Here is a 13,846-nt window from a genome sequence, read left to right on the forward strand (position 1 = left end):
ATTCTGTAAAGTGTGTTTACTGTTTCAGTGATGGCTAGGGGTTCTCCTTCAAAGAGGAAAGAATTCCTGTTTGTCAAAAAAGTCACTAAGTTCGCCTCAGTATCACTGACAAGCAAAATGCTGACACAGGCAATGACATTTATCTGAATTCTTAAAATGTAGCCAAACTTTTATTTATGCAAAATTTCATTTTCTGCTCTAGAAAACGGCCATGGCTGAACATAATTCCTATTTCTTGTCTTTGAAGCTGAGCCAAGCTGTCTATGTTTACAGCTTCCTAAAGGGACATCAGTTCTCTTTTGTTTCAAATGGGGAGGCTGGCCTGTTTGTTTTCATTTGCAATGTTCAGCAGCCTTGCTGTAGGCCAGTGACTGCAGGACAGCAGCAACACAGGATAATCACAGCAGCCAGTAAGCCCGTAACAGCCAACTGGATGGCCAGTCTAACACTGCATACACCAAGAAAGAACAACAACACTGTTTACATTTTATCACATGACCAATTGTGTAAATTCAGTAAGGTTTTGAGAATAAAGCTCTCCCTCCCCACCCCCCACCCAGCTGCCGCCTTGTGAGTTCAATCAGCATGCTCCTTCAGAGTATCTCTATTTTTGAATGAATGCAGGAGTACTTTTTTGTATATTGAGACTTGTGAAAATAGGTTAGAGTTTAGAATTTCCATCTTCAAACACATTACTCATTTGTTCTTGTCTACAGTGAAAGACATTCAGGCAGGGGAGGATATTGTGTGGAGGAGGATGCTATTGGTTAGGGATTGGATTTGCCCCTGCCCTGAGGAATATGGGATGGACACCATTGGAGTTGAGCTGCCTTTTACAGCAAGGTAAGGGTTAATATTTATATCAAATAACATTTTGCCTTCAGAAAACTGGTAGTCCTTTTGACACTTAAATTTCTTGGCTTTCTATTAATGCTAGTCATACTCAGTGTAGACCCATTGAATTTAATGGGCATGACTAACTTAGCTTCATTAATGTCAGTGGATCTACTCTAGGTGAAACTTAGTTGGATACAACCCAAGGTTTAAGATGGATCCCCTCCCTTCTGGGTTGTGTTTTTGCTTCTGGGGCATCCAACAAATTTAGTTTAGTGACATTCTCAGGGTTCTGTTCTACAGCTCCCTGATCTCTGCACAGTTTCCTGGCAAAAAGGAATAACTATTCTGCAGAAAATTATAGTGTAGAGAGTGTGCTGCTACCTTTCCTGTAGCATGTAACAAGTTCTTGTTTTCTTGAATAATCTGTGTTTGTTTAATAAAGCACATCTCTTGCTCTCTGCTGTGGGATTCCTCGGCCATTCACCTGCTTATGCCACACTAACATCCGGATGAAGGTAGATAATACATGCCCTTCTCTGTTAGGCTGCAAGTCCAGCCATACTTTTCTGTAAATAAGTCCCATTAAACTCACTCGGGTTACTTCTGAATGTATATAGGATTTCAGGGTTAATCATTCTTGAGAAACGTTAGAGGATTTCCACAGGGATAGATAGTATTGAGGCCCCTTAAAGAAGGTTTCATAGACAAGAAATGAGACTCAATGACTTTCATGTCACTTTCACAAATTATATTTATAGAGCAGGAAAACTTTATCGGGGATTAACAGTGGGAAACAACAACCTTTGCAAAAAGACTGTAGGGAATTTGTTAAAAGCATGAGCCTTAGTGCACAACGCACAGCTCTTTGACTTCAATAGCAAAATACTCATGGACTTCAATGGATCAGATATACTAGGATATTCTCCAATGCAAAACAGAGAATGGAACAGTTCTTATTTCATCTGGGTGTGCATGGGGAAGCATACAGCTTTTACTCGCTGGAAGACATGCATTAGGTGTTTTTAAATACCCCAGCATTCCAACAGTGTGATCTGCAGTGCAATTAAGCCAAGCGCTTAGACTCCTGGAGCCTGTTTAATTCCATTATGAAGTTGATAGCAAAGGCATCCCATCCCTAAGCATTTTTGCCCTGAACCAGTGACAGTACTCTGGGCTCCAACTGAATCTGATTAGTGTTGGTATGTGCATTTCTACCCGGGATTCTGGTTAGCTCCATACAACCATCACAACCTACATGTAAAGCACATGGCTTCTCCCAAAGAATCCTGGGAAATTGTAATCTGCTGAGGATGCTGCAGTCCCCAAAGCCATGTGCTTTATGTGTTCTTTAAATGTACAGTGTGACTACACTAATGCAGTATGTGGGGGGGAAATCCCATTGATTTCTGCTGCTGCCTATGAATTAACAGGACTTGCTCCCCCAAGAGCTAATCAACCTGAATGCAGATATATGGGTTCAACAGTGATGTAGAACAAAGTTTGATTTGGATTCTGGGGGGTTGGACATTTTGACCAGGCCTGACTAAGTGTGGCTATCCAAATGTTGGGCTCCAACACTCATCAGCCACAGCCAGTCTAGTAAATGGTTAGGGATGATGGGAGCTGTAGTCCAACAACATTTAGAGCCACAGGTTATCAATCCCTGATTTTGCAACAACCCCCCCCCCCCACCCAAGTATATTAAAGTTTGTTTGGGGGTTTTTTAATGCTCAGCTGACTAGTCCCCTCATGTAATGCAACAATTTATGAATGACACAACTAAAGAGTAATGTTTGTTTGAGTGAGTTCAAAGATGATTCAAGGACTTCAAGAGAGTTATGGATTATTACAGGATATCCTGAAATCCATAGGTAGCAATCATATATACATTGACCAGGCAATAAGTCCCATTGAACTCAGTGAGGTTCCTTCTCAAACATAGGATTGCACTGTCTGTTTTGTTCTTGTTTGGTATGGGAAGCAGCTCTCAGTAATTTGGGGTGCATGGACTGGGAGCATCTTTGTAAGATGCCCCTGCTCTTTGTTCATGGCATGTTGTAAGTTTGGATTGCATAGACTGAACTGATGGGTGGTCCTGTTCTGTAGTCAGGACTGGGTGACTGCACTTCTTTCTACTGTGTGATTTTATGGTATGTGTGTAGACACGTATGAAGAAACTCACACAATATCATAGGTGTACTACAGAACTGCAGCTAATCATACAAATACTATATTATGAAAAGGATTTTCAAATAAACAGCTTTTCCATTTCTACCATTTTTGTTTACTAACGAAAGAACAAAAAGTAAGCCATTCCATCAGGCAATTTGCATAAATTAGGTTGTATCATTATATGTTTGGGAGGCCTGTTTAGGTAGGTAATAATGGCACCTAGATGCACATAATGTGCAGGTGTCTCAAGTGATCGTTGATTTTGGCTGATTAGATGCCTGGTTGATTAAATAAATGCACACATTGAAAATCCTCAATTAAATGACTCATCTGAGGCCTGAGCATAATTTGTATGTCAGTAACTCAAATTGAACACTCAAAATACCATTTTCAGTGTGGCCGTATATTCCTTTTTGGTGTTCCTATTTATGGATCTGTCTTTGCAATGCTCCAGGTATACTTCTATATGCATATACTGCCTGTTTCCCCCCCTACATGGGCAAACATGTACGATTTATTGTTTTGCATGTAAATGCATACATAAATATGTGTGCATATATGTGGGTTATAATCAAGCTTGGTCTATTTAGGAGAAACCTAAAAGTGTGGGTATAAATAATAAACTTATTATTATTATTATTATTATTTATTCATCTTGCAAAAAACCAATCTGAACCTGATGCAAAATCCCCCCTTCAAGAAAAGCTGTCCCTTCCATTTCCCACACTTTATTTCCTTTGGTCTCATTACTTTTAGAGGAAAGAACAGTGCCTAAAATGCCATGTTTATGTGTATGCCTGTTTCTTTCCCCAATTGTTATTGGAACAAATAATCCAGGATCTTTAAATAAAGCATGGCGAGTTTCTAAGGGGCGGGTGGGAGAGACAGACTTCTGTAAAGACTGTTTCAAGATAAATCAATTCTGGAAACTGTTGATGCCGCAAGCCTGCTGAAAATAGGAAATAGGGGAGGGGAGGAGGTAGGTACCTCCAAACAGCAACCCCACGGCTTTTCTTCTTGGGAACGAAGGAGATCACATTCTCCGCCGTTTCATCTTGCTGGGGGTCAATCTGTGCAAGGCTCGGTTCATTCTTAACAGATTGAGGTAGGGAACGAGGGCTTCAGAAGGGCAGGGTTCCTCTCCTCCCTCGGAATTGGTGTGAAATTGACAAGTTGCATGAAACCAGGCCGGAAAGTGGCGAGCGAGAAGTAGGTGATCGAGGGATCCGCAAACACGTTTCCCTTGGTGAAGGGTGGAGCGGGGGTGGGGGGAGGGGAAGAGATCCAGTTACCCCACAAGTCAGCTTCTTCTTCTTCTTCCCACCCACCTCTTTTGAAATTTTCCGAGAGGATCTTGTGTTGTGTCATTTGTAGCCGCCCTTTCACAGTCTCTCTCCAAAAGGAAAAAGAGAGAGAGGGAAGTATGTTTACACGCTTGTGTGTGCCTGGCAAAAGTTGAAATTGAAGTATTCTGTTTTTCTTCGAGTCGGGCCGCTTGAGGACGAGACAAATGGCTTCGGTAGGAGCTTCCGAAAATTAAACAAAAGAGGCTTTGGGGAAGCGGGCCATTGTGAAGAGCGCTCTATAGGTTTCGGGGAAGCGACCTCTGTACTTCCCTTCATATTTATTCCCTTGGAGTCAGAATAACCTTTACGTGGAATAGAGAGAGAGGAACCGGCGTCCCTAGCTGATCGTCCGTTTAGGGCGGGAGGGGGGCATAGCTACAACATCCACCAGCATTAAAAGGTTTTTTTTAAAAAAGATATATACGTTTCTTTCAGCCTAGAATCGAAACTGTTCAGTTGATAATGATGATATGAAACAAAGACACCGGTCGGCTCTGATTGGCATGTATTTTTAAAAGAAAAAAAATATTTTTTAAAGAAAAAAATAAAGCAAAGAATTTAAATGTAAAGGAATAGTTCCCTGCTGAGTTTTGTTCTGGTATATTTCGCCTTACCAGGCAAGAGTTGGCAAGCCCGGGAAAGACTGGCTAACTTTAACCACAAACTCAAACGTTCAAGTGCGGAAAAGATGGGACTTCTTGGCTCAGGTTGAAATATTATTTGATCCAATGGCGAAGCTAGTTGCTGTCGTTGTACCCTCTGAATTCAGATATAGATTACGTTACAGTGGTGTCGACGATCTGTTTGTTATACTCTCAGTGTCTTAGCCTTCATAAATTAAAAGAATTGTTTAAAATGAGTTTATAAAAATCATTGATTTCCCCACAAGGTGAATTCATTACCATCATAAGATTTCATTTCTTTACCTGTCTAGGAATTTTGAGGATGTTCAAAGCGGGCTTGTTCTTTTCGGTAATTTCTACTGTGTCCGTGTTTTCTGTCATTTAACCCGCCATGCCATCTTTTAACAAAAACATGAGATGAAAGAAATGAGATATGGTAAAGAACTTCCATTGTGCCGTAGCCGTCAATGTGTGAGAAATTTAATCTGAATGGTCCAAATTCGCTGGTTATCCTCGAAGCCACCCCTGGAAACGTGTTTATTTTTTTATTTTTTTTAAGGGCAATAGCCTCCGTTCAATAAGGAATTGATCTTAATAGGTTTTCAGGATCCTTCACGCTTTTGGTATTGTAGCCGCTTCACTTTGCCTTGCATTTCTTGAGTCTTGTCTGCAAGAACAAGAGAAAAAATTATATCCTCAGTATCTTATTTAAAACGCGCGCACCACCTTGCAACCCTGACGTAAGATCCAGGCGAAGTTAGTCGTATTTTCCATTGCTGTCAATTGAATAATTAATTGTGCGCTTAACTCTCTCTCTGAGACCAATGCTACTTAAACAGAGGGAACCATCGCGTATTTACTCGGAGGTAAAACCCACTGCATTCCGTGGGGCCTAGAAATTGTTGAATTTCTAGTCAACAGAAGCAAGACAATAAATGAACACCCTTTTTAAAAAAAAGAAAAAGAAAAGAACTATTGTAATATTTGGGTTAAAGAAAACCAATGAAAGCATCATAATCACCATTATCATTATTATGCTTTGTATTCCGTGGTTTTCTTCCCTTTCAAAATATTGTTTCTGTGAATACCCTGATCCAAGCCAACCATTTTACTCATCACCCTGAGTCAATCTGTGTGATTGAAAGCAATTAATATTTCCTGAGCCGGGGTCATTAAAATGAAATGAATGTGATTTTCCCCCTTGGCTACTTCCTGAATTGCCCAGGAGCATCTAGGCAATATGGTTTTCCAGCTTTCTATAGCTAACAGAGCAACTCAGCATGATTTTCGTTCATCTGCCCTTCCCTCTTAAGCGCAGAAAATGATTCACCCGTGGAAGACTGGCTATTCCTTTCAGCGGGGATGGAGACTGCGCCACGGCGAACGCGATCCTAAACTGTGACTTTGAAGAAAACGCCAGATGGGCCTTACTTCCAAGTTAAACCCGAATCCTAAACGGTTTACTTAGAAGTAAAGCCCGGTTTATTGCGGCAGAACCTATTTTTCGGGGAATAGGAATCTTGTAGTTTAGACAAAAGAAAGATAAGATCTCCTGGAAAACCTATAATCTGTGCCCTAGACTTATCCCTTCTTGATATTATTCCGATTGCCAATAAACCATAGTATCGGCAGCCGGAGTATTTCAGGTGCTGAAGTCTTGTTGAGCGTGATCCTTTTGATATCCATGTGATTGTGACTTATCCCCAAGTTTACATTTCAAACCCCGCTAAACCTGTCGCTCTGCTTAACCCTGAATAGGTTGAATTTCAACCGACTGGATCTAGATCCAGTTATTTCTCGGATCCCAGTGCGTCGGTTTAATTTGGATAGAAAGCAGGTCGTAATCTGATGGAGATGCCAAGACTAAACCCTCCGTGTGGGTTTCAGTAGTTCCAGGTTAAGATCCAGATACAAACTTGTGCCTGGCAATGCGATCCTGACCGTGTTTGCACAGTTGGACCCTCTTCAATGGAACTTGCTGTCATTGGGACTTAACTCGCTGTTCAACTGCTTTGTAAACAGCGTGCGCAGCCTTTTCTGCAGGAATTTAGCTCCACTCCCGATTGCTTGTGAATTTTAGAACTGGACCTTGTGAACCTGAATCCACTTTGGCTGGACGCCTCTGTGCATTGCACGTCCTTTCTAATTTCATGACGTTTTAGCCCTTAGTTTGGGGAGAAAAGGGGATGAAACAGTGGCATCCCTAAGAATCTAAGGGCATCTATAAGAAAAAACTGATTGTACCCCTTTTCCTTTTTTGCGAGGTGGGAGGTGAAACCCTCCCGTTCAAAGAGAGAGGCTTCAAGAAATTTATTTCTTTATCTGCGGAAGATGCTAAACCTGCTGATGTATACAGTTATCCCTTAGCCTTGATAAGAGTGACCTCGAAGTCAATGCCAGGGAAATAACATCTCGATCCCTGGACGCTTAATATTTACAGGCTGGATGGAGCCAGAGCAAATTAGGTACCAACCTATATAAACTTACCTGGGAGTAGGTCCTATTGACCTCAGTGTGGCTTACTCTTCAGTAGGCATGCTCAGTAGATTGTACTGGAAGCGGCGCTTAGTTCCCCAAGAAACCTGCGGAGAAAGTCTTGTCAGTCTCGAGTTCAGCTGCAGACCTTGCTGCGCCCTGACCTGGGAGTAAGTCTAATTGGCTTCAGCGGAGCTTGCTCCTGAGTAGACATGCGCTGTCACTTCCTTCGGAGCCAACCTATTCTATAAACAACTAGATGGCTTCTGGAAAAGCTAAGCTGCATGGATTCTACCATTATTTTTTCAAAAAATAATAATAATATCAATATCCTCAGGAAGGCTTGCCAAGCAGGGGCTGGCTGCCAGTGTGCAGGAAGAGGAGAGGGAGCAAGGAGAGATTTCCCTTGAGCGAAACAGTGACCCCCGCCAGTCGTTCCCTATCAGCCCTGCGCGCTGGGCAGAGACACCCACGGCTGTCCCCTCACCTTCTTCGCCATTTCAGCCCTCCTCCTCCTGAGTTTCTGATTTCCTGTCAGATCCCACTGAAGCGTGTGAGGAGAGAGAAAGAGAGACTCCCCAGAAAGCCACCCTTTGGCCGAGCGCGCTTGCCTCTCTTGCCGCCGCCTTTCCAGGCTTGGGAAGGGAGGGCTCTGCAGTCTGGCGGAGGTGATGACACACAGCACAATGCTGCCGCTACACCTGCGGAAGGAAATGCCTGCGAGCGGGGCGGGGTGGGGGAAGCAGCCCCGGCCAGCCTGGGTGGTCAGGGGGAAGGAACTGGCCCTCACTAGCTCACGCCACCGGCCTCCGAAAGAAAGAGCAGCCGCGGCTCTGAATCCCAGCAGGCGGCCGAGCGCTCGGTTTCCGTCGGGGGGCTAGGAGCCGGCCCCGTCGGATCCAGAGGCAGGGAGCCCGCTTGCTTAGCAAAAGGGAAGCCAGGCTGCTGCAAAACCCTCAGGCCGGTTTGTTCCGGGGCAGCCCAGCTGGCCCTCGGGAATCAGACCCGCTTGAGTTCGGCGGTGCTTACTTCCCAGTAAATGCGCCCAGGACTGCAGAGCCTCGCAGCGTATTTGGATCCACAGAGCCTTTGGGTGCGTGCTTGGCCTCCTACGTGGGAAAGAGGTTTCCCCGCCAGCTTCTCTGGGCTTAAGATTTCAGGAAGGGGCTGATCCTAAATCGGAGAGCTCACTTTAAACACCCAAGCTCCAGAAAAGCAACAGAAGGGATTCCAACAGAGATGACTCCAATAGAAATATGCACTCCAAGACAGATCCTTAGCACCTCGGTTGCAAACCAAAAAAAATGTGCTTTAAAAAAAATACTTCTGTCCTTTTATGTACCTCGTCTTAGTTGAAACATTGACTCAGGGTCTTTAACGACAGTCTCATTCTGTTCAATAAAACTTTTGGCTTTATTTTGCTTCTAGGCTTTAATAGTGTTATCAGCGTATGTAAGTATACAAAGATGCAGGTCTTAACGGAAAAGAGAGCAGCACTTTCCCCGGTTGCTGTTGGGAGATACATTGTACAGACAATGTGCTCTTAGGAGACTCCTGTTTCAATGTTTCAGTCCTAAGCCTACTTAATTGGAAGTAAATCCCATTAAATACATTTGGGCTTCCTTCTAAGTAAGCTTCTTTTTTTCTTTTTCGATGGCTGAACAAGTCGCAAAACTTGTTTTTTGTTTCTTTTTACGCGTCCAATAGGAAACAGCATATATTTGAACATGTGACTTTTAAGATGCGAGAAACAGTCACACTTAACTTGGAAAGAAAGTTTTAGTGAAAATGATAAAATTTGGAGGTAAATGCATTTGGGACTGTTAGTGACCTGCCACAATTTGGTCACCTCAGTCTTTAACATTTTAAATCAGGAAGATATCAAATAAACCTGATTTTATTGATTCCGACAAAGGGAACGGAACTATTGCTGTGTGCGTTTATTAGAAACTAATTGTCAAACATTCCAATTTTTTTTAAAAAAGCATCACATACAGTTACAAAGAAATCCAGTTGTGTGAACGCAAAAAGATAATCATAAATTACACACACACACAAAAAAGCACCCACAGAAAAGATCATTTAGGTGCCTGTTGAGACCCATTGACACCAATGGGTTTTTCTTCTTCTTTTACAAATATTATATATGCGGGCAGAACCAGCGTGGTGATATTTCCCATTGTATTTAGCTCTATTCTCCACTCCCCAGAATCAAGCGTGCATAATTTCCGAACAGGCTACATAAACCAGGGCGGGCAAGTTACCCTGATTCAAGGGCCTACCCATCCAAGGTTAAAATCTCTACAAAGCCCCGCAGCCGAATGGCTGAAAAGAGTCACAAGAGCCCTTTCCAAGCGAGAAAATTACACAGTGCGCAAGAACTGCGCTGACAGAGCCCCTTTCCCTTCTGGAAGTGAGGGCGGCGAGGACTGTCACGCCCAGAATGTACATTCGAAGCGGAAATGCAAGACCTGATGGTCCCAAGTGGCCATACCAAATGAAAGGCAAAGAGGGATTGTTCGTCCTTGGACAGTAAAAGGACCCTCACGGGCCCGTGGCTGTTGAGATCAAGATGAGCAGCTGTTTACAGGTCACGGGAATGTGGAAGTGAGCCATCTCTGTTGGGGAAACATCAGAAAATCGAAGGCCCGGTTGCTAACTCGGTTGCTAGGCTTCGGTCCAAGGCCTCGCAGAGATCGAGGCTTCAAGGCCGGCCTGTGCGTGGGATTTGCCCGAAGGCACTGGAGCACCTGAAGGAAAGCTCGGGGAGGAGGCCCTTTCCTAGGCACCAATTAACCCGGGGAAACAGCAGCCTCCTCGAGCTCTTCTGCAGAAAAGAGCGAAGTCTCGCGGAAAACATAGCAATTCCTTTCCTTTCCCCCAGCTCCCCACCCTCCTCATTCATTCGCTGATTTATTTATTTGTCTCGCTGCCTGCCCCCCCCCACCCCCTCCTCAGACCTGGAGGATGTCTCTGAAATCTAGAAACAAACAAGTGATACCTGAATGACATGTTTTTGAAAAACATCTTGTCCGGAGCCGGCAGCGAAGCGAGCTGTTAGAGGGCTTGTTTGCTTTTGTGCACGCCTAAGGTGAAGTAAAAGGTTGCAAGGACAGAGCCCCAATATGCGTGGGATATTTATATTTTGATGTGTCAAGTGGGAAGGGCGCCCGAACTCGAATCTAAGTAGAAATCACGCGGCTCGTTCTGTCTCTAGATGGACAAGATAGATAGGCAGAAGGAGAGGGAGAGGATTGTGACACCCCTTTTGTGTATTAGCTTCCTTAAAATATATGAGCAGGGCGTGCAACTTTGTACTCTCAAACAAGGTGACAATAACAGCAACACTTCTTTGGGAAACAGGCGTTGGAGCAAGACGTTGTCACCTTTCCAAGCCGAGATCCCTCAAAATGCCTCGCGTTCCCAGCCTACGTTTTCCAGTTCAACCTCACTGGACATCCCTGAGATGGTGGCTTCTGTCAGCGGCCCCCAGCCAGCCAGCCAGCCGTCCATCCCGGCTCACTGAGGAGCCCCAGCCTCCCCAGTCGACAGATCGCCCTTGCAAATTTGCAATCTCTTTGCAGCGTGGAAAGAAGAGAAATGTTTTCCCCCACACCAACACCCCCCCCCCACTTCTCCTCACTTGTTTTCCTCCTAAGCTGCCTCGTGCAGGAGTCGCCAGAGACGCAGCTTCTTTCTTTTTCTCCTGCCGTGGATTCTTGCCCTCGCCTCTTCCCACCCCCGCCCTTCCCTCTGCTCTGGGACCCCCGGGGGACTCCAGCCTCCGGATTCCTCGCTGGGGTGGACTTGCGCGGTTTGACTTCGCCATGAACTCGCCCGTGCCCAGCTGGCTCCCAGGCTTGTGGGACGGGCGGGGGAGGGGGTGGCACAGAGAGAGAGAGAGAGAGAGAGAGAGAGAGAGAGAGACGGGGGGGGGTGCGATGGGAGAAAAGGGATCCTGACGAAAGCGGAACTCGCCGGAGCCCATACAAATCAGAGGAGAGCTCGTCCAGAAGTTGAGTGGATATCTGAGCCTGCTGATCAGAGGCTGCCTCTTGCAAGGGAGACAGAAGCGAAGAGGAGGAGGAGGAGAAGGAGGAGAAGTGGGTGGGGGACAGAGAGAACCCAAAAGCCCACCAGACTCAGGCAGGACTTAAAGCAGGCAGGCGGGACAGGCGCTCCCAGCAGATCGCCCTGAGAGATCGAGGGGAGCCTCCTTCGGGATCCGCAAGAGACCCCCTGAAGAAGAAGAAGGCGCCTCCGAGGGGCGCAGCCATCGCAGCAGCCGCAGGTGGTGCCATGATGGCCACCGGCTACCCAGACCCCGCGGGGCCCGAGGACGCCGTGTCTCTCCTGCAGCAGCAGCAGCAGCAGCACCAGGCCATCAAGGAGCCCTGCCTGGGCGGCGAGTCGGCGGCTGCCAAGAGCGAGCTGAGCCCGGCTGCCCCTGCCAAGGCTTCCCCGGCGGGATCGGCGTCCGCCTCGGCTGCGTCGGCGCCTCCGGAGAAGGGCGACCCGTCTCAGAAGCCCCCTTACTCGTACGTGGCGCTGATCGCCATGGCCATCCGCGAGAGCGCCGAGAAGCGCCTGACGCTGTCGGGCATCTACCAGTACATCATCGGCAAGTTCCCCTTCTACGAGAAGAACAAGAAGGGCTGGCAGAACAGCATCCGCCACAACCTGAGCCTCAACGAGTGCTTCATCAAGGTGCCGCGAGAGGGCGGCGGGGAGCGCAAAGGCAACTACTGGACGCTCGACCCGGCCTGCGAGGACATGTTCGAGAAGGGCAACTACCGGCGCCGCCGCCGCATGAAGAGGCCGTTCCGCCCGCCCGCCGGCCACTTCCAGCCGGGCAAGAGCCTCTTCGGCGCCGCGGCCGAGGCGGCCGGCTACGGTTACCTCACGGCGCCGCCCGCCAAGTACCTGCAGGCGCCTTTCCTCAACGCGGCGGCCGCCTCTTGGTCCCTGGCGCAGCCCGCGCCGCCGCCGCCGCCTCAGGCGCCTCAGGCGGGAGCCTACGCCGCCTGCACCATGTCGGAGGGAGCGGGCGGCTCAGGCACCGGGAGCGGGGGAGGCGGCTCGGTGGCGGGAGGCGGCGGTCCCCTCAGCCCCGTCGGCGGCGGCGTCAAGGGAGTAGGCCTGGCGGCCGGGCCTGGAGGCGCCTCGGCGTACGGGCCTTACTCCCGCCTGCCGGCCATGGTGAACTCGTACAACGGCATGGGGGGCCACCACCACCACCACCACCCGCACCACGCGCACCACCACCACCCGCACCACCACCACCAGCACCACCACCACGCGGCCGCCGCGGCCCAGCAGCTCGGAGCGGCGGCCGTGGCGGCGGCGGCGGCGGCTGCGGCGGCCGCCACGGCGGGGAGCGGCTCCCCGCAGGGCTCGCCCAACGGGCCGGCGGGCTTGCAGTTCGCGTGCGCCGGGCGCCAGCCGCCCGAGCTGGCCATGATGCACTGCTCCTACTGGGACCACGAGAGCAAGCACAGCGCCTTGCACTCCCGGATAGACATCTGAGCGAGTGGAGGGCCCGTCCGGGAGAGAGACGGCAGGCAGGGGAAGAAGAAGCTCCCTCGTCCTCGGCATCCCCTTCATCATCATCATGTTGGATTTCTCTCCCTCTCCCTCTTGTAATTCCCCCCTTCCCCCCCACCCGCTGCTGAAATGGGACAGTGACTTTGAGTGCCAAAACGAGAACCACACGCGCGCAACCCCCCTTCGCCCAAGTCCTGTGTGCCTGAAATCATACAGATCCTCTGCGTGAAGGCAGCGTAAGTTCACAGGACTTCCACGCTCATCCTCATTGCTGCAGGAGCTCCGTGGGTCCTTTGGTTCTGCGTTTCTTTTTTCACTGGGTTTTAGGGTTAGCGCGCGCACATAAAGGTGGCCGAACAGTATTTGCCTTTTGTTTCCCTTTTTGCATTTCCTTGAAATTAATATCCCCATCATAAATAAGCACTGTTTGGTTAGAAGTGTTGTTGGTTAGAAGTGTTGTTCACTGGTACGTAAATCTCTTTAGGGTCGAGGTATTGGTCTCATTGTTTTCGCGTTTAAAGAGAGTGAAGGTGAGGGATTTTTATTTTTTATTTTTGGTGGGGGGAGAGAAAAATAGAAGAGGGGAAAGCGCTTAGTGGGTTAGGGACAGAATTATAAACTAGAGGAGGTCTGTTTAGTTAGGGAGGGAACGTGCCGAAGCAATAAGCTGCTCTGCCGCCGGGTTGAACAAAAGCACTGAAAAATAATTCCGTTTTTTTGCAGAATTCCTGGCGCTAGCCAGAAAAAGTCAGCTGGGTTTATTGCGAAGTACATCCTATTAAAGTTAAGATGGGGCTTCAGCCGTCCAGCAAATGGGGAAGGCAGAGAAAACCCCGTTGAAATAAATTA

At 47.7% G+C, this 13,846-nt stretch overlaps 1 protein-coding gene and 1 long non-coding RNA gene across 2 annotated transcripts; one reads left to right on the top strand and one right to left on the bottom strand.

Annotated features, from left to right (window-relative positions):
- Positions 1–1,601: 1,601 nt before the first annotated feature.
- Positions 1,602–11,313, bottom strand: LOC310678022. The gene is made up of 3 exons (XR_014511564.1): positions 11,097–11,313; positions 7,466–7,560; positions 1,602–5,645 (listed from the first exon to the last, which is right to left on the bottom strand). It is a non-coding gene; the product is annotated as an uncharacterized lncRNA (long non-coding RNA).
- A 225-nt stretch (positions 11,314–11,538) lies between these two features.
- On the top strand, positions 11,539–13,527 carry FOXL2 (forkhead box L2). Its single transcript, XM_083442888.1, has one exon. It carries the CDS (start codon positions 11,753–11,755, stop codon positions 12,977–12,979), a length of 1,227 nt encoding a protein of 408 aa, XP_083299014.1. The 5' UTR covers positions 11,539–11,752; the 3' UTR covers positions 12,980–13,527.
- The last annotated feature ends 319 nt before the right edge of the window (positions 13,528–13,846 follow it).

This window comes from Podarcis tiliguerta (assembly GCF_965153285.1).
Source record: "Podarcis tiliguerta genome assembly, chromosome: 5".
Taxonomy (NCBI): Eukaryota; Metazoa; Chordata; class Lepidosauria; order Squamata; family Lacertidae; genus Podarcis; species Podarcis tiliguerta.

What these genes read in the sequence shown, in the direction of transcription:
- FOXL2 (XM_083442888.1), top strand. Translation starts at nt 11,753, where the DNA reads ATGATGGCCACCGGCTACCCAGACCCCGCGGGGCCCGAGGACGCCGTG.